Genomic DNA, 24,145 nt, shown 5'->3' on the forward strand with positions numbered 1-24,145 from the left:
GGGAGGGAGGGAGGGGGGTTTGTCAGGATACTCTACTGCTTCGGGAACAGAGGGAAGGAGGGTTGTCAGTATCGGCTCTACTGCTTTGGGAATGGATGGATTCTATAAATTTGATTGACATTTGGCAGGCACCATTTCTCTAGGCACTTACCAATTTAGGTGCCATTTATAGAATCAGGGTTATAGAGTTAGGTTTATGATTGTCAACCCCTATATGTCCTGTCTGTGTGTACAATTAGATTATAAGCTCTTCTGAGCAGGGACTGTCTATTGTTTATTGATTGTACAGCGCTGCGTATGCTTTCAGTGCTATAGAAATGATAAATCATAGTAGTAGTAGTAATAGTAATTTTAGAAATCTACATGTCAATATCTTGTTTACATATTGGAGTGACGATGTTCCTAAATGGACTTTATTTGAAAGTGTCAAAGTTCCAAACGTACACTGAAATCATCTACATAAAATAATTCCATCCACATAAAAATAAATCATCCACATAAGAGCCTTAAAGGACCTAGTCCGCTAGGGATACAGGACCCAACATGGTCCGCGTTTCGACAAAAACTCTTCTTCAGGGATTCCTGGGGGTCCTATAAAGTCCATTTAGGAACATCGTCACTCCACAGAGTTTTTTTGTTTTCTCTGGATTTTCTTCTTTGTGGATATTTTGGGGTCAATTCCTTTTGTTTTTTACATATTGGAATATAATTTCATGAAGTACTAAATTATTTTGTCTTCTATGTTTCTAAGTATTGCATTAGCTTTATTTTCTGCAATTAAAAACAGAGCTCACAGTCATTCAGCAGAATCAGTTGGGATGGGGTGCAGCCTCCCCCAATCCCTTCTGTAGAGTGCAGCCCACTAGGAACAAAAAAGTTCTATGGAGCATCTCAAAATTGACACTTTATAGGGAATAAGCCTGCCACTTGTTAAACTTCAGCTTTAGATCACAGGAGTGCCACTTTCTTTGTAGCATAAGAGCTTGCCAGAGGTTGAGGTTGTGGTAAGAGAGGATGGCGTAGCTGGTTTTAAGAAGGGTTTGGATAATTTCCTGGAGGAAAAGTCCATAGTCTGTTATTCAGAAAGATATGGGGCAAGCCATTGCTTGCCCTGGATCGGTAGCATGGAATGTTGCTACTCTTTGGGTTTCAGCCAGGTACTAGTGACCTGGATTGGCCACCATGAGAACGGGCTACTGGGCATGATGGACCTTTGGTCTGACCCAGTAAGACTATTCTTATGCTCTTAAAAAACATCTGCTGCTACCTGAAAAATAATGCTTTGCCCAGTACATTCGACCAGCATAAGTAGCCATCCATTCTTCAATCTGTATCAAAATTAAAACACAATTATTTTCTTCGTATAAATAAATAAATAAATAAATAAATAACTATTACCGCTAATTAATAGGGAAAATTGAGTAAATGCTGATTTAGTTGAAGCCCAGTTACTCAAAGGTATTGCTGGAACTGACCCCACTGCAAAATGATAGCAGTATCAGTGGTGGCATGTAAAAACATCTCCCAAACCTCTAAACCAGGGGTGTCCAACCTGCGGCCCAGTGAAGTATTTTGTGCGGCCCTGGTCAAGGGCGATGCGGTGTTTTCCTCTGCTGCCCCTGGGTGTTTACCGTCTTGCCGGCTCCCTCCTCTATCTTGCTGCAGCGTTTGCGCGGCCCCAGAAACATTTTTTTCGGACAATGCGGCCCAGGGAAGCCCAGGGCCCCTGCTCTAAACTGATAACATTCCCCAATGTGAATTTAGTAGCTAACATCAACTTAAAAAGCTTAGCGCACCTTTGTAAAAGAGGGGGCAAGTTTCAGTCGATATAAATCCTCACACCCAAAATTGGACGCAGAGCCTGCCTGAGCGTCATTTATAGAATAGTGCTAATTTGGATGCCATTTATAGAATTTAGCTAAAACTCCGCTATACTCGCATCTTTCATATCACCGTGACTGTTCAGCCACTTATTCTCCCTCCCGACCACCCCATCTAAGGATTACTGTATTTTTGCATCACAACCAAAATAAAGTTCTAACCCATAAAAAGCAGCATGTAAGCAGGTGCGCAACAGCCTAACAAAAGAGCAAAGCATCGACAACAAGGAAACAGAACAATGAATCCCCTAACAGGCTTTTAAATCATTGGTAGGATTTTATTGAGAATCCTATACTGAATAGGCAACCAGTTTAGCTCTATAAGTACCAAGACAATATGGTTCTGAACAAGTTGTACAGCCTTAATGGCATTAGCAAAATCTGGAAAAGGGTATTTAATTCCAAATTTGGTTCTAAGGTGGTGTCAGAATGAAGATAATCATCACAGATTATGCACAACTTGTCAGTATGTTATTTTTATATTGTATGCCGAGTACCTATTGTGTAAACCGCTATGAACTGCTGGTTAGGCGGAATATAAAAAGAAATTATTATTATTATCTTCTAATACAGCATTTCAGTCTATAGTGCTGGTAGATTGCATAGATGTACTGTTTGAAATCATTTTATATTTTTATGATTCAAGTGCCTAACATTTACTCTTTGGTTTATAGGCTATTTGTACCTTGCTATCGAGTATGCTCCTCACGGAAATCTGCTGGACTTCCTTCGGAAAAGCAGAGTATTAGAGACAGACCCAGCATTTGCCATTGCCAACAGCACTGCCTCCACACTGTCTTCCCAGCAACTCCTGCACTTTGCGGCAGATGTAGCCAGAGGGATGGAGTACTTGAGCCAAAAACAGGTATGCTCGAGGCCACTTTTGTGAAGACTGCACCCTCTTGAAAACATTGACGGCTTAATTGCTAAGAGACCAATGTACTAACTCAAAGAAAACATGTTTGGATTAGCAGCCATTTTTTTTTGGTGGCATTTGGCTACAGCAGGGGTTCTCAGACCTGTACTGGGGAAACCCCATCCATTCAAGTTTTCAGGATATCCACAGTGAATATGCATGTGATAGATTTGCATACCAAGGAGGAATAACCGGTCTACAGGAAACAAATGAGTCCTTTCCTCATCTGTATCCTGTAGCTAAATACGAGTATCACAAAATACTGTATTTATTTGTATTCACATGACCGGGGCTCCATTCAGTATATCATTAAAGATAAGTTCTTCTGAACCTAAAATCTTATAATAGAAAATGAATGAATATATAAAATAATGTGACCAATGAGGAGGCTGGCTACTATATATCTTAAGCTTTACATGAAAAATGATGCTTGAGTGTAGCCGCTGAGGTCACTTTAGGAGTATTTGCTAACTGTTACTTAAAGTGGATCATAGATATTTTTGGAATGGACTGAACTGAAAGAGTGTGGCTATTTGTTTATTAAACTTTATATGCTGCTTCACTCAAGAGAGATTTTTTTTCTCTGCTAATTAAGGCCACATATATTGTGAGGGTCCTTCTAAAAGACACATGTGGATTGAGTTTTTCTACTGTTTTATTATTGTTTGCTTTTATCAAGAAAATCTTGAATAAATTATCTCCAAGGTCCGAGAGCATTTTATTTCCACAGTGTCTTTTGTTTGGACTTGTTCATTTGCTGTGGAAATTTGCGTCTTCTTGTTTTTTGTTGTTCCATGGCTAAGCATTGACACTGAATATCCAGCTTTATTCTAAACAGGCTGCTTTACGGCCTTCTCTCGTTGGGGCTTCTGTGTGCCGCGTTACGGATAATATCATCAGTGATGCTGCAGACTGAATTCCCCGACGAGAGAAGGCCACAAAGCAGCCTGTTTAGAATGCTGCCGACCCGACACTGCTCTGGAGGGAGATATGTAGGGTTCGTGGTCGGCGGGGTTTGGATGGTCGGCGGGCTAGATTAAAAAACTAAATGGGCCGGATATGGCCCGCGGGCCGTAATTTGCCCATGACTGGGTTAGCCACTGCTTGCCTTGGATCGGTAGCATGGAATATTGCTACTCCTTGGGTTTTGGCCTGGATTGGTCACCGTGAGAACGGGCTACTGGGCATGATGGAGCATTGGTCTGACTCAGTAAGGCTATTCTTATGTTCTTAGCATTGACTCCACTCCTGGACCCACAAAATAGCCAGATTTCACTTTAGAGGTCTGTGGTGATATTCAGTTTCACTGCCAAGTTAAGTGTTGCCGTATGGTAGCAGATAGCCCTATCCATGTGATTTATATGGCCAGCAGGTGTTTCTTGCTGGCTAGATCACTTTAAATATTGATCCCTTATTATCTTTGCATGTTAAGGATATTTTGCACTTACAAATTGACTTAACACACCAACCTATAAATCTCTGTACCTTAATTGGTAATACAACCATTTCTTCCTGCGGATACTGGCCACCATTGAGATTAACAACAGGTAACATGAGGAGCTATTTCCTTCCAGAAAAGGTGATGAATGTGTGTATGAGTGCATGCTCCTATGCCCTGGACTGCTAGAACATGTTATGGATATGGTTATCTTTATTTGATATACCACCTTTCCTCTGCATATATCAAAGTGGTTTATAATATATTGAATAGTAAGCAGGTACTCTAAGTACCGTATTTTCACGTACATAACGCGCACCCGTGTAAAACGCGCACACGGGTATAGCGCGCGGGAAACCGACATGTATGTAAAAAAAATTTTTATATACCGCGCACACCCTTATACCGCGCATGCTGCCCCGACTCTCCCGTCGCCACCCGACTCTCCTTTCACCCACCCCCGACTCTCCTCTGGCCACCCCGACTCTCCTTTCCTCCGCCCTGACTCTCCTCTCCCCCTTGAAGTCCTGTCCTCCACCCTGAAAGCCTGATGCCCCCCGACGTCCGATTCACCCCCCCGCAGGACCACTCGCACCCCCACCCCGAAGGACCGCTCGCACGCACCCGCACCCCGAAGGACCGCTTGCACGCACTCGCACCCGCACCCCCACCCTGAAGGACCGCTCGCACCCCCACAGCCTCCCGACCCCTCCCCCCTCATCATGTAGAAGCTCCTACCGGTGTCCTGCTGCTTCCTCTTGGGCTGGTCCCGGCCCTTCTGTGAGCCCTGCGTCCTGCGCTGCCTTCGTCTTCCGGCGGTCCCACCCTTTCTCTGACATCAAGCCTTCTTGCCCCGCCGACTCCCCGATACGATCGGGGCAAGAGGGGAGCTCAAGCCCTATTGCCCCAGCCAACCGCGGACTCACCGACACGATCGGGGCAAAAGGGAGCCCAAGCCCTCTTGCCCCCGCCGACTCCCCAACTCCCTGAAATATCGGGCCAGGAGGGAGCCCAAGCCCTCTAGGCTCTGGCGACCCCCCCCAGCTAGTTGTTCGGGCCAGGAGGGAGCCCAAGTCCTCCTGGCCCTGGCGACCCCCTCCCCTCGTTCGGGCCAGGAGGGGCTACCCAAACCCTTCTGGCCACGGCGACCCCCTACCCCCCACCCCGCACTACATTACGGGCAGGAGGGATCCCAGGCCCTCCTGCCCTCGACGCAAACCCCCCCCTCACCCTCAATGACCATCCCCCAAGAACCTCCGACCGCCCCCCCAACCGACCCGCAACCCCCCTGGCCGACCCCCACGACACCCCCACCCCTTCCCCGTACCTTTGTGTAGTTGGCCGGACAGACGGGAGCCAAACCTGCCTGTCTGGCAGGCAGCCAACGACGGAATGAGGCCGGATTGGCCCATCCGTCCCAAAGCTCCACCTACTGGTGGGGCCTAAGGCGCCTGGGCCAATCAGAATAGGCCCGGGAGCCTTAGGTCCCTCCTAGGGGCGGGGGGCCTTGGGCACAGGTCGGGTTGGGGCGGTCGGAGGTTCTTGGGTGGGGCGGTCGTTGGGGGGAGGGGGGTTTGCGTCGAAGGCAGGAGGGCCTGGGATCCCTCCTGGCCCGAACAACTAGCGGGGGGGGGGGTGTCACCAGAGCCAGGAGGGCTTGGGCTCCCTCCTGGCCCGATATTGTCGGGGAAGTTGGGGAGTCAGCGGGGCAAGAGGGCTTGGGCTCCCTTTTTGCCCCGATCGTGTCGGGGAGTCGCGGGGCAAGAGGCGCTTGACGTCAGAGAAAGGGCGGGACTACTGGAAGAAGGAGCGAAGGCGCAGGGCTCACAGAAGGGCCGGGTCCGCCAAGAGGAAGCAGCAGGACACCGTTAGGAGCTTCTACATGATGGGGGGTGGGTCGGGAGGCTGTGGGGGTGCGAGCGGGTCCTTCAGGGTGGGGGTGCAGGTGCGGGTGGAGTGCGTGCGAGCGGTCCTTCGGGGTGGGGTGCGGGTCGCGTGCGAGCGGTCCTTCGGGGTGGGGGTGCGACGCGGTCCTGCGGGTGGGGGGGGTGAATCGGACATCGGGGGGAACTATGTAAAAAAAATTTTGTACAACGCACTCACGCGTATAACACGCAAGATTATGCACGGTTTGGTAAAAACCGTGTATAACGCAGCGCGTTAATGCGTGAAAATACGGTAATTATCCATATCTGTCCTGGGGAGCTCACAATCGGACATATGGTACCTGGGGGCAGTGGAGGGTTTAAGTGACTTGCCTAGGGTCACAAGAAGCAGCACTGGGATTGAACCTGCATCCTCAGGGTGCTGAGGCGGCAGCTCTAATCACTCCTGTTAATATAACCAGCTTTCAAGCTGGGGCTGGTGAAGGTAAGTGAGATCTGAGAGGCCGAGTACAGAGGATGGAAATGAGAGATTAGGGAATACTGAAAGGAATCGACAAAATAGAGCAGGAAAAAAAAAATTATTTGCAATGTCCAATGTGACACGGACAAGAGGACATGGACTGAAGCTAAGGGGGGACAAGTCCAGGACAAATATCAGGAAGTTCTGCTTCACGCAACAAGTGGTGGACACCTGGAAAGCTCTCCCAGAGGAGGTTATTGCAGAATCCACTGTTCTAGGAATTTAAAAGCAAACTAGAATGCACATCTCCTTCGAGAGAGCATAGAGGGATATGGGTAACTAAAATTACGCCAGGTGTACACCTGGCTGGGCCTCTCCGCATGTGCGGATCGCCGGACTTGATGGACCGAAGGATGCAAATCAGGCAATATGACGATCATGGGAGACTTTAACTTTTTCCGGGGATAAACTGGAATTTGGGAACGTCAATACTGCGGCAAGGAGATAAAATTCCTGGAAATGATAGGAGATTGCTTCATGGAGCAAATGGTAGGAGAACCGACAAGAGGAAAATGCACTCCTGGACTTGGTTATAATGGGAATTTCAGGAAGAGCGACTGATGTAAAAGTTAAGGCCCCGATAGGGACAACGTGATCACAATATGATCAATTTTACCATTAGCATCGGAAAGGGGAAACCAATCAAGAATAAAGCCACGACCTCTTAACTTCAGAAAAGGCAATTATGACAACATGAGATCCATGGTTAGAAAACGGCTCAAGAAGACAAAGCAGAAATTCCAGACAGTTGATCAAGCATGGTCTCTGCTGAAAAACACCCATCACAGAAGCACAGAATCTTCACATACCGAAGATATCTAAAGGAAGGCGAAAGAAGAACAAAAGGAGAACCAGTTGGGGTTATCAAAAGAGGTGAACAGATGCAGTGAGGGAGAAGAGGGAACTCGTTTAAAAAATGGAAACGAGAAAAAAACATCCAGAGGCCTGGAACTGTCACAAAAGAGATCAGAAAAGTGTCATAAAGTGGTAAAAGATGCCAAAAAAGATCTATGAAGAAAAGATAGCACAGGAAACCAAAAACTTCAAGCCCTTTTTTAGATATATATAAAAGGTAAGAAACCAGCAAGAGAGGCAGTGGGGCCCTCTCAACGATCAAGGAAGAAAGGGGCAATTAAGGAGGATAAACAAGGTTGCCGATAGGTTTAAATTCATTCTTTTACCTCTGTCTTCACAAATGAGGACATTTCAACAGTGCCAGACACAGGAAAGATATTTACCGGAGGCATAGAAGAAAGACTCACAACAGTAAATGTGACGTTGGACATGATATACTTTCAGATTGACAAACTGAAAAGCGACAAATCCCCTGGACCGGATGGAATTCACCCGAGGGTATTAAAGGAATTTAAGGTCGAAATTGGTGAATTGTTACAATCTGTGGCTAATATGTTAATTAGAACCGGGCAAATACCAGAAGACTGGAGGATAGCAAATGTTATCCCAATTTTAAAAAAAGGATCAAGAGGTGATCCAGGGAACTATCGACCTGTGAGCCTCAGTTCGGTTCCTGGGAAGATAATTGAAACACTGATTAAAGACAACATTGTACAACATTTGGAGGATTACAACCTAATAAGGGCTAGTCAACACGGATTCAGGAAAGGGAAGTCATGTTTGACAAATTTACTACAATTCTTTGAGAAAGTGAACAAACAAGTAGATAGTGGAGATTCAGTGGACATAGTTTATTTGGACTTCCAGAAAGCGTTTGACAAGGTTTCCGCATGCAAGGCTATATGAAGAAACTACTAAGCCATGGAGTAGGAGGAGAGGTGCACAGATGGATCGGCAAGTGGTTGGAGAACAGAAAGCAGAGGGTTAACATAAATGGGAAATTCTCGGACTGGGAGAGGGTGACTAGCGGAGTGCCCCAGGGCTCGGTTCTTGGGCCTATCTTGTTCAATATTTTTATAAATGACCTGGAGGAGGAAACAACTTGCAATATAATAAAGTTTGCAGATGATACAAAACTATGTCGGGCTGTTGACTCTCAAAGGGACTACGAGGAACTCCAGAAGGATCTGAACAAGCTAGAAGTATGGGCAACAAAGTGGCAGATGAATTTTAACATAAACAAATGCAAGGTGATAGCATCTAGGAAAAAAAAACAAAGAACACAAGTATAGAGATGTTGGGGGGTGACATTAGCAAAATGTGAACAAGAAAGGGATTTGGGGGGTACTGATTGACAGAACCCTAAAGCCTTCGGCACATGTGCGGCGGCGGCGAAGAAAGCAAACAGGATGTTGGGCATGATTAAGAAGGGGATTACGAGTAGATCGGAAGATGTAATAATGCCACTTTATAGAGCAATGGTCAGATCTCAATTGGAATACTGTGTCCAACACTGGTCTCCATACCTCAAGAAAGATATAATTCTGCTGGAAAGGGTACAGAGGAGAGCCACGAAACTTGTCAAGGGATTGGAGAATTTGAGCTACAAAGAGCGCCTTAGGAAATTGGGATTATTTACCCTCGAGCAGAGAAGACTAAGAGGGGAATTTAATAGAGGACTTTTAAAATAATATAAGGGATTTGATAAAATCGACCAAGAAGAAGCATTGCTAACTTTTTCGGAGGTGACACGGACAAGAGATCACAGACTGAAACTGAGTGGCAGCAGGTTCAGGACGAATGTCAGGAAGTTACTTTTTTACACAGCGCGTGCTGGAATTTGGAATGCTCTCCCAGAGGATGTTGTGACAAGAGACTACTGTTCTGGGATTTTCAAGCGCAAGTTGGATGCACACCTTCTTGCAAATTGTATTGAGGGCTATGTATATATCTGGTTCTTCAATCAGGAGTACCTAAATGGGCCGCCGCGTGTGCGGATCACCGGACTGGATGGACCTTGGTCTGATCTGGTGAGGGCTTTTCTTATGTTCTTATGAAGGTCTGATCCGGAGATGGCAGTACTTATGAAAAAAAAAAAAAAGATCAATCCAAGCATATTTTCATGAGTCAGCATTTTGGATTGTTGGTTCAGTGTGATTATGTCACACCTAGATTATTGTAGAGGTCTTGTATATCAGAGTTTGTCAATTAAGCTAGTTGTTTAGTTCACCATTTTGATTTAGCAAGTCCATCTTTCAAAGGAGTAAAATGTAAGCAGTATTTGGTGAATTCTTTTATGCATCAATCTACTCAAAATTTGGAATATGCATACACTTTCCTTGACGAATCAATCATCATACATGTTATTTCAAAAGGGATTGAAATTTTTACTGTTTGAGAGATTCTTAAATTAAGAGTTTCATGCTCACTAAGTTGTAATAGTTAATTACATGATAGCATATTACTTTTATGTGCTGTCTACATTTACGATATCTGTTTTCTTGTGAGCTGCTTTGAACCTATTACGAGAATCAAACGGGCTAGAAATGAAAGATTAGATTATTTATTTAAAAAATTTATAACCTGCTTACAACTTAAGCGACTAACAAGCAAACATACACAATTATGAACCAATAGATTAGATTAGAGATCAGAGACAGAAGGGAGAATAAACAGAGGGAGCGATGGGAATGCTGGAAATGGGACGACAGGGAGTTGAAACCAAGATGGTAGATAGATGAATAGATGAAAAGAAGGAGACTATCTTTGCCCAGTTAGGTATGCAGGTACTGGCACTGGATACTGGTCAGCACTTGCTTAACTTCTGAGTCTGCGGATGAGATGATATTGAATGCTGGTGCATGGATATGGTGTAGCATTGAATATCTGAGTATAATTCAGCCCCACAGCTGTTAGCAGCTTTATAACCGCTGACTGCTGTGAACTTAATTATCACCCCGAGTTCAATATTCAGACCGATGTATGTGCTCAAATAACCCAGTGCTTCTCATTAGTTGATGTGACCCCATTTTAGCATTTAAAAATTCACATGACCCCCAAATGACTACTACAACAAACTAACCAGGTAGGGTGGGAGATCCATACCCTTCTCTCTCAAATTCTGAAACAATCTACGTATTTGATATATTCATTATGTTTCTTATGAGTATTGTGTTGAATAACAAAAAAGTATATCTATAGTGTGGTTCTCTAGATCTACAGCCTCAGCAACCCTGAGGTTGTGGATTCAAACCCTATGCTGGCTGCTCCTTGTGACTCTGGGCAAGTCACTTAATCCTCCACTGGCCCAGGTACAATAGACAGAATGTGAGCTCACCAGGACAGATAGGGAACATGCTTAAAGTACCTGTATGTATATCACTTTGAGTGTGGTTGTAAAACTACAAAAAGGTGGTATATGAGTCCCACCAATTCCTTTTCCCTATCGTTAAGGAGTTTCAAGTTTATTTAAAATTTGATAAAAACACTTATACAAATTTCTAAGCGATAAAGTCATTGAGATACAGTATTTCACTCTCAGCCAACTTCTCTTCCTGCTAATCACTTCTCTTAACCTCTTTTCCCTCCAGTCTATTTCCTGACTCGGCTGCACTCCCCTCCCCTTCAGCCCATCTCCTCTCTCAAGCTTCCCACATTCTCTTGTCTTGGCTATTCAAGTGTTTAAGATCATTTGCTATTCTATTGTCCTTTGATACTCAACTTTTGGAAGTCAATATGGGGACAGATTAATACTGGAGTCATCGATTCCATTGACGTATGAGGTTGTCATATGTAGGATGATATTGCATATTAAACCTTCATTGGACAGATATAAATGTCGGCTTTTTCTTATTATGACCAGGATAGCCGTGCAAATGGTTACTCGCAATTGGAAAAATTGAGATCGCCTTAGTTTTGCTTCTTGGTGGGCAAATTTATGCTTAAGTTATAAGTATGAGAAAATGAATGCTGACATGCTAGGGCATACTAAGATATTCAAACTAGTTTGGGGTCCATTGACATCTTTTGTGGATTCATTATAGTTGTCCTTTATCTTTATCTTTATTTTCTATTGTTTTAGCACCCACACATCCAGGAGAGGGTGGGGGTATATTTTTTTGTTTGGTATTATTCCCTGATGGTAATGTTGGATGGGGGAAGGAGTTTTATTTTTGTATTGATACTGATTGATTATAAGTGCTTATTTGATTATTATTATTTGTATGTATATTGTATTGCACTTTTTGTTGGCATTGAAAACTAAATAAAGATTTAAAAAAAAGAAACAGCAAATGTATTACTTCTTTAGCACTCTCCAGACCAGTAGAGGTTAACTTTACGAATGGGTATATATCTAATCATGACCAGCAGGTGGAGACTGAAAACAAAACTTTGGGACAGTATATCCTAGCCCCTCCTCTCTATTTCCCTCAGTCTTCTTTCAGTCTCCAGCAGGTGTTGATGTGATCTGTACCCATCTCCCTTGGTAGGGCTGTTGGAATTTGTTTAGGGGGTTTATTGTCCCTGTTTTTGGCCGGACGGAGCTTGGACGGACTCTGTTTGGGGGTTCGTCCGACCTCGGGGGTGTCAAACCCGGCGGGTCTCGAGCGGGGTCCCTCCCCCCACTTCCTCCACCTCCCCATATTTTTTTAGAGGAGCCTCAGCAGTAAGCCTTGCCCCCTAAATCAAGCAAGGCATATTGCTTAGAGAGCCTGTGGAGTCTGTTCTGTAAAAAAAAAAAAAAAAAAAAATCCTGAGGTAGTGCTGGTCTGGAGGGTTGTATCCCTTTAAGAACACTGTATTTTACTGTATTTTTCAACTAACCGGCACTTTTTTACAGCTAGGTCGCGTATGGAGCAATGAGCACTTCTAAAGGGAAAAAGTGCTCATTGTGCTCCAGACGCGAGGCACTCGCGGCCGGCCTGTGCAAGCGGTGTTCAGGCCGGTGCGGTGGAGGAGCTCCGTCGGCAGCGGCTGCAGGCGCCCAGAGCTCCCCGCCGATGGTGCCTCGCGAGTCGGCAGGGAACGGTGGAGAAGCCCGGTCTTCTTCGTCCGCCCACGGAGGGATTCCCCGAGCCGCCGACGGTCGGGTTTTAGAGGATTCCCTCTCAGCTGATATTTTGACAGCTGATGCCGGCTTGCCTGCTTTAGCGGCTGAGACTGTTCAGGTCTCTCAGCCGCTGCAGGCTATGGAGGGAGCTGTTTTGGCGGGAAAGACGCCATCTTCTCTGTCTGGCCCCTCCATTTTGTCTTCCACCTCAGGTGACCTTCCCCCTGTTTTGTCTAAGCAGGGGCAGGTTTCTGCTGGGTCCCCTGCTGTGGCAGGGAGTCCCTTGGGACCCTCGGGGGGTTTTTCCCCTGATTTTTTCTTTTCTTTATGCAAAGCCTATTTTCAGGCGGCTGGGGGTCCCGGTTGCGCCCAGGGGGTTTCGGGGGGTGGGGTTTCCTCCGCGCTCCCTGCGGCTTTGCCTCTCTCGTCTGACGTGACGTCCCCTCCGCCGCCTCTCTTGTCCAAGCGTCCGCGGGTGTCGTGGGACGAGGATTTGTGGTCGGAGGAACGTGTCGGTCTGGAGGAGGACCTGGACCCTTCTGAGGAATTCCAGGACCCTCTGGAGGGGACGGAAGCTGGCGGCGGGTTGTCGGGTTTCCCGTTCTCCAGTGACGAGGCGTCCGTGGTGCGCCTTTTTCAGAGAGATGAGCTGCCTGACCTTATTCAACAGGTTTCTTCGGTTTTGCGTTTTGAGGACGCGCCGCCGGAGACTCCGCGTGTGGGGGACCCTCTGTTACGAGGGATCCGTTCCGTTTCCCGCTCTTTTCCTATGCATCAGGATATTCGGGATATTATTCTTGAGCAGTGGAAAACGCCGGAGACGCCGTTTCGGCTGGCGCGCAGCATGGCTCGCCTGTATCCCATTCCTGAAGGGGATCGGGCTACGTTAGCTTCGCCAGTCGTGGATGCGGTGGTCTCGGCTATTTCCAAGCGGCATACCGTGCCTGTTGAGGGCGGTTCTGCCTTGCGGGACTCTGAGGAGCGCAAATTGGAGAACATCCTTAAGCAAAATTTTCAAGTCTCTGCCTTTGGGGTCCAGGCGGCTATTTGTGGGGGACTGGTCGCTCGCGCCGTGTTTCGGTGGGCGGAGCGGGTCTTGGATCGAGAGTCTGATGACTGGTCTCTGGTGGATCAGGAGGTGGCGAAGATTGAGATGGCTGCCTCATTCCTCTCTGATGCTCTGTATGACTTGGTGCGGATCTCGGCTAAGTCTATGGCTTTTGGCGTGGCCGCAAGGCGTGTGTTGTGGCTGCGCGCTTGGGCGGCGGATGCTGCGTCCAAAGCTAAGCTTACTAAATTTCCCTTTCGGGGGTCGTTTTTATTTGGAGAGGACTTGGATAAGTTGATTCAGACTCTGTCGGACTCGAAAGTTCCCCGTCTGCCGGAGGACCGTGCCCGCCCGGCGTCTCGGGGTGGTGCGGCCCGGGGGCGTTTGCGGGAATTTCGCAAGTATCGCCCTGGTCGTGGGGCTGCTTCTTTCCAGTCTCCGGGGTTTTCCCGGGGTCGGTTCTTCCAGCGCATGCAGCCCTTTCGGGGGGCCCGTCGGGGGGCAGGGAATCCCTCCGCCGGTTCCCCCGCTTCCCGTCCTGCACAATGACGCCTTGCCGGCGCCCCCCTTGGTTCCGGTGGGGGCCCGGCTGCGCGACTTTTTTCCCCAAATGGGCCGAGATCACGTCCGATCAGTGGGTCCTGGAGGTGGTGCGGGACGGTTATGCCCTGGAGTTCGCCCGCTCTCTGCCGGATTTTTTCCTCGCTTCTCCATGTCAGACTCCTGGGAAGACGCTGGCGTTTCGCCAGACCCTTCAGCGCTTGCTAGATCTCAGGGCAGTTGTTCCAGTGCCCCCCCCGGAGTGGGGCACGGGCAGGTACTCCATTTACTTTGTGGTGCCCAAGAAGGAGGGGACTTTTCGGCCCATCCTCGATTTGAAAGGGGTCAACAGGGCTCTCAAGGTTCCCTCTTTCCGTATGGAAACGCTGCGGTCGGTCATTCTGGCGGTTCAGCCGGGGGAGTTTCTCACTTCTCTCGATCTGACGGAGGCCTACTTGCATGTTCCCATTCGGGCCTCTCATCAGCGTTTCCTGCGCTTTGCGATCTTGGGTCGGCACTATCAGTTCTGTGCGCTTCCTTTTGGGCTGGCCACGGCTCCCCGGACGTTCACCAAGGTGATGGTGGTCGTCGCGGCAGCCTTGCGGTCGGAGGGCATCCTGGTACACCCCTACCTGGACGACTGGTTAATTCGGGCCAAGTCGTTGCAGGAAAGCTCCCGGGTTACGGCTCGGGTGGTGGAGTTTCTCCGGTCGCTGGGCTGGGTGGTCAACCTTTCCAAGAGTCGGTTGGTTCCGGCTCAGCGTCTGGAGTACCTCGGGGTGCTGTTCGACACCTCCTTGGGGAAGGTCTTCCTCCCAGAGGCCCGGGTGAGCAAATTGCAATCTCAGATTCGCCTGCTTTTGGCGTCCCGGTGTCCTCGGGCGCGAGATTTCCTCCAGGTCCTGGGGTCGATGGCGGCGTCCCTGGACGTGGTGAGGTGGGCGCGGGCCCACATGCGTCCTCTCCAGTATGCTCTGCTCCGGAGGTGGTCTCCCCAGAGGCACGGGATGGATGTTCCGGTTCCCCTGCGAGGCTTGGCGCGCTGCAGTCTGCGTTGGTGGCTCCGGACCCCTCACCTAGTTCAGGGGGTGGGTCTGGATCTTCCGCGGTGGACGGTGCTCCTTACGGATGCGAGTCTCCTGGGTTGGGGGGCCCAGTGCCTGGGTCACTCAGCTCAGGGAACCTGGTCCACGGAGGAGGCCTCCTGGTCGATCAACGTGTTGGAGACCAGGGCGGTCCGGCTGGCGCTGTTGGCTTTCCACTCCTTTTGTTGGGCAAGTCGGTCAGAGTCCTGTCGGACAATGCCACGGCGGTGGCTTATGTCAATCGTCAGGGGGGCACCAAGAGCACTCTGGTGGTGCAGGAAGCGGCTCGGCTCATGGTTTGGGCGGAGTCGCATCTTCTGGACCTCTCGGCCTCTCACATTGCCGGGGTAGAAAACGTTCAGGCGGACTTCCTCAGTCGTCACTTCTTGGATCCGGGAGAGTGGTGTCTCGGCGCCGAGGCGTTTCAGTTGATAGTGCGTGCTTGGGGGCAGCCCCTGATGGATCTGATGGCTACAAGTGGCAACGCCAAAGTACCCCGCTTCTTCAGTCGTCGCAGGGACAGTCTGGCCGAGGGTCTGGATGCTCTGGTCCAACCGTGGCCAACGGAGGGGCTGTTGTATGTGTTCCCTCCTTGGCCATTAGTGGGCAGAGTACTGTTTCGCATTGTTCGCCATCCGGGGCTGGTGGTTTTGGTGGCTCCGGATTGGCCTCGTCGTCCGTGGTATGCGGATCTGGTGAGGCATCTGGTGGCGGATCCTCTTCCTCTGCCTCTCGGGTGCGATCTTCTGACGCAGGGTCCCATTCCCATGTTCGACCCGTCTCCCTTTTGTCTTACGGCTTGGCTCTTGAAAGGGGCCGCCTGAGTAAGAAGGGATATTCCGACAAGGTGATCTCTACACTTTTGGGGTCCCGGAGGCTTTCTACCTCTCGGGCTTATGTACGGGTTTGGCGTCTTTTTGAGGAATGGTGCCGAGCGCGGGGAGTGGTCTCTTTTCGCGCTTCTCTGCCTAACATTCTAGAGTTTTTGCAGGATGGCCTGGATAGGGGCCTGGCCTGGTCTTCTCTCCGGGTTCATCTGGCGGCCCTGTCGGCTTTTCGGGGGCTGGTGACAGGTCAGCGTTTGTCAGCCATTCCTGATGTGATTCGCTTTCTTAGGGCGGCCAAGTTGATCAGGCCTCCCATAAGGCCCTCGATTCCCTCTTGGGATCTCAATCTGGTTCTCTCTGTTCTAGTGCGCCCTCCTTTCGAGCCGTTGGATGGCTGTTCGTTGAAGGACCTTACGCTGAAGTCGGTCTTTTTGGTGGCCATTACTTCCGCTAGGACGGGTGTCTGAGCTACAGGCTTTCTCTTGTAGGGCTGCCCTTCCTGGAGTTTTCGAAGGAGCGGTTGTTTTGCGGCCTGTTCCTTCCTTTCTGCCGAAGGTAGTTTCTCCTTTTCATGTCAATCAATCGGTGGTCCTCCCGGTCTTGGGTAGTCGGGAGGGTTCTTCTGAGCAACGGCAGCTGCGCAAGTTGGATGTCGGTCGGGTCCTCCATGCTTATGTGCAGCGGACCCGGGATTTTCGGAGCTCCGATCATCTCTTTGTGCTTCTGGCGGGTCCTCGTCGGGGGGCTGGCGCTTCTAAGGCTACTATTGCGCGCTGGATCAAGGAGACGATTGCTTCCGCTTATCTTCTGAGTCAGAAGCCGGTTCCGGAGTTTCTCAAGGCTCATTCCACTAGGGGTCAGGCGGCTTCTTGGGCTGAGTCGTCGCTCGTGCCTCCGGTGGATATTTGTAAGGCTGCGGTTTGGTCCTCCTTGCATTCATTTGTCGGCATTATCGGGTAGATGTTCAGGCGCGTCGGGACGCGGTGTTCGGTGAGCGTGTTCTGGTATCGGCCCTTCGGGGGTCCCGCCCGTGAGAGGGACTGCTTTGGTACGTCCCATTCGTAAAGTTAACCTCTACTGGTCTGGAGAGTGCTAAAGAAGGAGAAATTAGGTTCTTACCTGCTAATTTACTTTCTTTTAGCTTCTCCAGACCAGTAGAGGTCCCCACCCTGTCTGTTGTTGTTGTTGTTGGGGCCGTTGTGCGGGCAGTTTTTGGTTTTTGCTGCGGGTTCTAGTATTTTTCTAGGGCCGGGGAGAATTGAAGAACAGCGGCTGTGGCTCGGCTGGCTTAGCTGGCGAGCTGTGGGGACATTCTTCCTTCGGGAATTTCTCCTCTGCATTTTCCAACAGCATTTTGGGTATGTTATTTGTTACTCCTTTCGGAGTATTGTTTTTTCTCTCTGTTGTTTTCCAGTTCTTGGTTCTGCTTGGCTATTCGGCAGACTGAGGGAAATAGAGAGGAGGGGCTAGGATATACTGTCCCAAAGTTTTGTTTTCAGTCTCCACCTGCTGGTCATGATTAGATATATACCCATTCGTAAAGTTAACCTCTACTGGTCTGGAGAAGCTAAAAGAAAGTAAATTAGCAGGTAAGAACCTAATTTCTCCTTACCAGCTACAAAGAGCAGAGCCCAACTTAAATTTGCTCATTGTCCTGATACTTTTGTTAGCCTCCAAGATGTTCCTGTTGTTCATTTCCCCTCCAAAGCCTGATCTGCGTGTCTCTTCCAGATCTTGCCTGTTTCCCATCCTATGCTTCTCTACCAGCCCTGGCCACTGTGCTTCCATCCTCTTGTCTAGGAAGTAATTCTTCCCCTTTCACTGTATGTTGGTCGCGCAGTGGTTAAAGCTACAGCTTCAGCACCCTGGGGTTGTGGGTTCAAACCCACGCTGCTCCTTGTGACCCTGGGCAAGTCACTTAATCCCCCCATTGCCCCAGGTACATTAGGTAGATTGTGAGCCTGCCGGGACAGACAGGGAAAAATGCTTGAGTACCTGAATAAATTAATGTAAACCGTTCTGAACTCCCCTGGGAGAACGGTATAGAAAAATTGAATAAATAAATTAAAAAAAAAAATAACAGAGCTTGGATATATACTTCAGCAGCAGTTGTAACAGTCACACATTGTGGGGTCACCCCTAACTTCACATTATTCCCCAGAACTTGTGCAATGGGAGGATGCTGTTTATTTCCAATCCCCAGGGTTGTCAAGAAGTGAGTTATATTTTGCTTCTCTCCAGAAGGTTCTCCTAGTTGGCCCTAGGCTGCAGGTGAGAAGGTAAATGTAGGGTCTCTCCAGTTGCTTAGCAACAGGTATTCTGGAGTTGTGATGCATTTCATGCTCTGTGATATCATCAGCCTGCTGCATTCATCCGTGCTGAGGCAGTGGGACACCCTATCAGACACTGAAGTGAATTTCACATAAAAAGTCCCAGGTATACCCAAAACCTACTGGACTTATACCCAATCATAATGCAGCTCTTTCAAGACTTTGCACATTGCAGCACTCTACTCAGAAAAAGAAAAGTTTTTTAAGTAAGCAATATAAAGATATCTTTTTCATGAGCTGTGCTTGTTAATGGATCTTTTCCTATAATTAGCAAATACCATTGCTGTTTACCCACAAAAATAGAAGATTTTGCATGCAATATATCTGTATTCATGTGTCCTGTTTATGTGGTGTATTGTTAAATGTATTTTGAGCTTAATAAAGCAAAAATAAAAGCCCCCATAAACCTATTTAGCAGAACGCATTAGAGACGTCCAAAGCCCGCTAAGTCCTGTCCACTTAACTGACGTCTGTCTACTGCCCAAGTCACACTCAAAAGTAGACCTGCTTTACAATGCCTATAAGACCTAGTTTTACAATTGCTATGTAGCTCACTAGCTCACTCTGTGGCACACTGGTTAGACCTACAGCCTTCTACTCTGACGTTGCTGGTTCGAAATCAAATCCCACTCACTGTCTGTGACAGAAGAGAAATTTTAAAAAAGATTAAAAGATTTTTTAAAAAATCCGAATAAAAAAAAATAAACATTTCATTTCATTGCTTACAATTTTAATGAAAAACAGCATAAAATCACCATTCTATATAACGTCATAATAATAAAACATTATAACATTAAGGACATTGGGTGGACGTCTTACAGTGTGAAAGAAAATAAAAGTTTTAAGCGTCCTTATACCAGTCTGTAAAATGTATTTGCAGTAGCATACCAAGGGGGGGGGGGCAGGGGGGGAGGTCCGTCCCGGGTGCACATCCTAGGGGGTGTACAACTGGCCACCCACCGGGGAATAGGCTGCCGCCGGGGAATAGGCCACCACTTCGCCATCGGGAACAAGCTGGCGCCGAGTTCTCCCTGCTTTTCTTCCCCACAGGGCCGACCAACTCTCGCAACCCAATGTCAATTCTGACATCGGAGAGGCCGTTCTGGGCTAGCCAATCACTGCCTGGCTAGCCCAGAACATCCTCTCCGATGTTAGAATTGACGTCGGGCGGCGAGAGTTGGTCGGCACCACGGGGAAGAAAAGCAGGGAGGGAGAACTCGGCGCCGGCCTGTTCCCGACAGCTGCAGTGGCAGCCTTTCCCCGGCGGTGGTGACAGCAGCATGTTTCCTAATGGCGGTAGCATGGGGGAGGGCAGGGAGAAAGAAAGAAAATGGGGCACGGAGAGAGAGAAAGACAGACATAGAAAAAGAAAGTGGGCATGGAGAGAGAAAGAAAGAAGGGGGCAGGGTGAAAAAAAGAAAGAAATGGGGCACGGAGAGAGAGAAAGACAGACATAGAGAAAAAAAGTGGGCATGGAGAGAGAAAGAAAAAAGGGGGCAGGGTGAAAGAAAGAAATGGGGCATGGAGAGAGAGAAAGACAGACCTAGAGAAAGAAAGGGGGCATGAAGAGAGAAAGAAAGAAGGGGGCAGGATGAAAGAAAGAAAGAAAGAAATGGGACACAGAGAGAGATAAAGACAGACATACAGAAAGAAAGGGGGCATAGAGAGAGAAAGAAAAAAGGGGGCAGGATGAAACAAAGAAAACATTGGGGGAGGGAATGAGGTCTGGAGGAGAGGAAGCATACAGGAGGCTGAAAGAAGGGAAAAAATATTGGATGCACAGTCAGAAGAATAAAGTGCAACCAGAGACTGATGAATTACCAAACAAAGGTAGAAAAAATGATTTTTATTTTCAATTTAGTGATCAAATTGTGTCCGTTTTGAGAATTTATATATGCTGTCTATATTTTGCACTTGGCCCCCTTTTATTAAACCACAATAGCAGTTTTTAGCGCAGGGAGCCTATGAGCGTCGAGAGCAGCGTGGGGCATTCAGCGCAGCTCCCACTATCACGGTTTAGTAAAAAGGGAGGCAATATATTTGTCTATTTTTTGTATAGTTGTTTACTGAGGTGACATTGCATAAAATCATCTGCCTTGACCTCTTTGAAAACCTGCGGAATATAAATGATAATTAACATTTTCTCTGCGTACAGTGTGCTTTAAAAATTTTATTGTTGATAGATCATTTTGACTTGGCCACAAAGGTAAGGGGGAGGGAGGGTAGGGAGCTGCTGAAAGACATCTAGTAATCCTTGCAGGCTTGACTGCAGGGAATTATTTTTGTAAAATCATGTTTTGTTATGTGACTGGCATTATTTAGACTTTAATTTCTGTGAATGAATAGAATGAAAATGATATAAAATTACTTGCTTGTTTTTATGTGCGTGTGCTGAAGGAAAGTAGAAAGAGAGTGGGCTGAGGACGCTGAAGGGAAATGGGGAAGAGAGAGTGGGGAGAAGACGCTGATTTATAAATTGACAATTGTACAGAATATTGTTTCTTTTTATACTTTAATATAATAAGTTCAATATAAAACAATTCAAAGCTTGTGTGGATGGGGACTGAGCTTACGGAGATTAGTCCAATAAAATGGTATTTTCTTATTTCTCATTATTTGATTTATTTTTATTTGTTAATTTGTAAAGTGGTGATTGTTATGTATCAGTTTTTTCAAATTTACATCTACTGGCTTTATATTTTGCACAGTATTAGAAGACATGTGTTACTGTTTTTGTGGTGTGGTGTTGCATTGTATGCAAAGTCTGGTTTCTTGGCGGTTCAGTTTAACTTTTGTCTACATATTTCTATTTTTAGTTTGTGATTATTCCATATTGGGCGAGGGTGTATCTCTGTTCTGTGTGTATGAAAAGAACATAGTTTTCAGTTGGCATTGACTGCAGGATCAATTGACTGTGCAGGATCTGGCTTGTTTAGTTTTACAATGTATGTGTTGGTGTTCACTGCAGTGTTTAAGATGCTGCCTTTTCCTAGGTACACTCTTGTTGTGCGATATGTGGATTGTTACTAAAAATCATATTTTTCATATAGATGGGGGGGTGTCAAAAAATCATGGGCCCTGGGTGTCACATATGCTAGGTACACCACTGTGTATTTGCCTTGACTTGAAAATCTTAAGTGTTAACTGTTTAATTCTGTTTGTTTATTCATTCTGCATTGATACTTAAACCTCTTTAACATGCACTACAATCATGAAAAACTAAGAAATTTTGTTTTGTCTTAGTTTATCCACAGGGATTTAGCCGCTAGAAACATTTTGGTGGGAGAAAACTATGTGGCAAAAATTGCAGACTTTGGATTAACAAGAGGCCAAGAAGTTTATGTAAAAAAGACAATGGTAAGAACTGGAATATGTAAACGATGTTTGCTTGTCACTTAAAACTGGCCTGTACTGCACATTTTCATTTGAATGATGAAGAGATTGGTTGAAGAAGAGCTAAAGATTAGCTGTAAAGAAATAATGGAATGTGGCTGATAGCTAAATAAGCTATTGTTGGAAGAACTAGGGTTACTCAACATTCAGTACTGTAGCCAAGTTATGGTGGAGGTGAGGAGACATTTTGCATAGAAGCAGTACAGTTTCCACAGATAGCAATATGAAAAGAAATACAACAGCCTGAATGAACTGAGTGATATACATTCAAGTACTTTTCAAATTCTGAAATACTATGGGCTTCTTTTACTAAGGTGCGCTAGCATTTTAGCGTACGCAGCAGATTAGCATGCGCTAATCCTGCGCTACGTAGCTAGAACTAACGCCAGCTCAATGCTGGTGTTAGCTTCTAGCATGCGCGGCATTGTAGTGCGCGCTATTCTGCGCGTTAAAGCCCTAACGCAGCTTAGTAAAAGGAGCCCCATGGGTTTGCAGTAAAAAATGACACGGGGACAAATTTTTCCCCGTCCCCGCAGAAACTCAATTTTCCCGTCCCGTTCCCGCACGTTTTGTCGCTGTCCCTGCTCCATTCCCGTAAGCTTTGCCTTAACCGCACAAGCCTCGAACACTTAAGATTTTAAAGTGTTTGAGGCTTGTGCAGATGAGAACAGAACTTGCAGGAATGGGGCAGGGATAGGAAAAGAACTTGCCGGAATGGGAAAATTAGTTCCCGCTGGGATGGGAGAAAAATATGTCCCCGTGCCATTCTCTAGTTTGCAGCATATGCATAAGTATAAATCAATATTCCATTCATTTGTTGTGATTTTCCACCTTTAACTTAATTCAAGCTTCAAGGTGGATTACTATTACAATAATAAACACATTATAGAATATACACCAGTTTGTATTTTGAAAACAATTGTATGCAAATGTTTCTCAACTAATCTCCCCTCACTTACATACAGTCATCTGTGTGATCTCATATTATCCTAATTTTAAACTAGATATTACTTAATTATAAACACATTCAGATAGTATTGGGCGAGTGCTTTTGTATTCCACTTGCAAGTTTCATGCTTGGAATGACTATTACTACGACTATTTATCATTTCTATAATGCTGAAAGGTGTACACAGTGATGTACACTTAACATGTAATAGATGGTCCCTGTTTAGAAGAGTTTACAATCTAATTTGGACAGACAGACAGGACACATAGGGGTTGGGGAGAGTCTTGCAGAGAGAATGATGGGATGGATATAGGTGTCTTACAGTGAGTGGGAGTTAGGAATTGAAAACAACCTTGAAAAAGTGGGATTTTTGCTTGGATTTGAATACAGTGGTACCTTGATTTACGAGCATAATTCGTTCCAGAAGCATGCTCGTAAGCCAAAGCACTCGTATATCAAAGCAAAGTTCCCCATAGGCCGTAATGCAAACTCAGAAGATTCGTTCTACAACCAAGGTGTACTATGATGGCCCAGGGGTGGGTACCTGCATGTGGGTGCTGCAGCACCTTTCAGCGTGGTGGCTTCCTTCCCTCGGGGTCCCCATGCGGCTGCCCTCCCGCTTCGGCCGATGCCTCTGCCGTCCACCAGCGCCTCCCGGCTTCTGATTCAAGCCGGTCGCCATCTTCCAGAAGCATGCGCAGGACCTCTCAACTCCTGAGCCAAGCTGGCCGCCGCCCTGACAACACGTGCACCACGTACAAGCACGCAGGACATCATGCGTGCTTGTATGTGGTGCGCGTGTTGTTGGAGTGGCGGCCGGCTTGACTCAGGAGTTGAGAGGTCCTGTGCATGCTTCTGCAGGATGGCGGCCAGCTTGAATCAGAAGCCGGGAGGCGCTGGTAGACGGCAGAGGCATCAGCCAAAGCGGAAGGGCAGCCGCACGGGGACCCTGAGGGAAGGAAGCCACCACGCTGAAAGGGCTGCAGCACCCACAGGCAGGTACCCACCCCTGGGCCACCATAGCTGAGAGCTCGTTTAGCGAGTCAACACTCGTTTTGCAAGTTAAGGTTGCAAAACGTCTTTGCATCTTGCAAAACGTTCGCAAACCACATTACTCGCAAACCGAGGTTTGGCTGTACTGCTAGAGACATAGGCCCTCTTCTATTAAACTGCGGTAGCATTTTTTAGCGCGGCTCTCTATGCTAGAAACTGCTATCGCAGTTTCGTAAAAGAGGGGGATAGTCTGACATAATGACTCAGGTAGTCTGTTCTAGGCATCCAGTGCAGCAAAATAGAAGGGACAGTCTGGAGTTGGCAGTGGAAGAGAAGGATACAGATAGAAGGGACTTACCTAATGAATAGAGTTCATGGGAGGAAGCATAGGGGGAGATGAGTGAGGAGAGATATGAGGGGCTTTAGAGTAAATGT

At 47.2% G+C, this 24,145-nt stretch overlaps 1 protein-coding gene across 1 annotated transcript in view; it reads left to right on the forward strand.

Moving 5' to 3' along the window:
• The window catches only part of TEK (TEK receptor tyrosine kinase), a 239,531-nt gene that overhangs the window by 179,292 nt on the left and 36,094 nt on the right, over positions 1 to 24,145 (forward strand). Inside the window, exons 17-18 of the mRNA XM_033919424.1 lie at positions 2,555 to 2,745; positions 21,619 to 21,732. Of these exons, the coding sequence (XP_033775315.1) occupies positions 2,555 to 2,745; positions 21,619 to 21,732 (305 nt within the window). The remainder of the gene's footprint in view (positions 1 to 2,554; positions 2,746 to 21,618; positions 21,733 to 24,145) is intronic.

The sequence above is a fragment of the Geotrypetes seraphini genome, chromosome 1, assembly GCF_902459505.1.
Source record: "Geotrypetes seraphini chromosome 1, aGeoSer1.1, whole genome shotgun sequence".
Classification (NCBI taxonomy): Eukaryota; Metazoa; Chordata; class Amphibia; order Gymnophiona; family Dermophiidae; genus Geotrypetes; species Geotrypetes seraphini.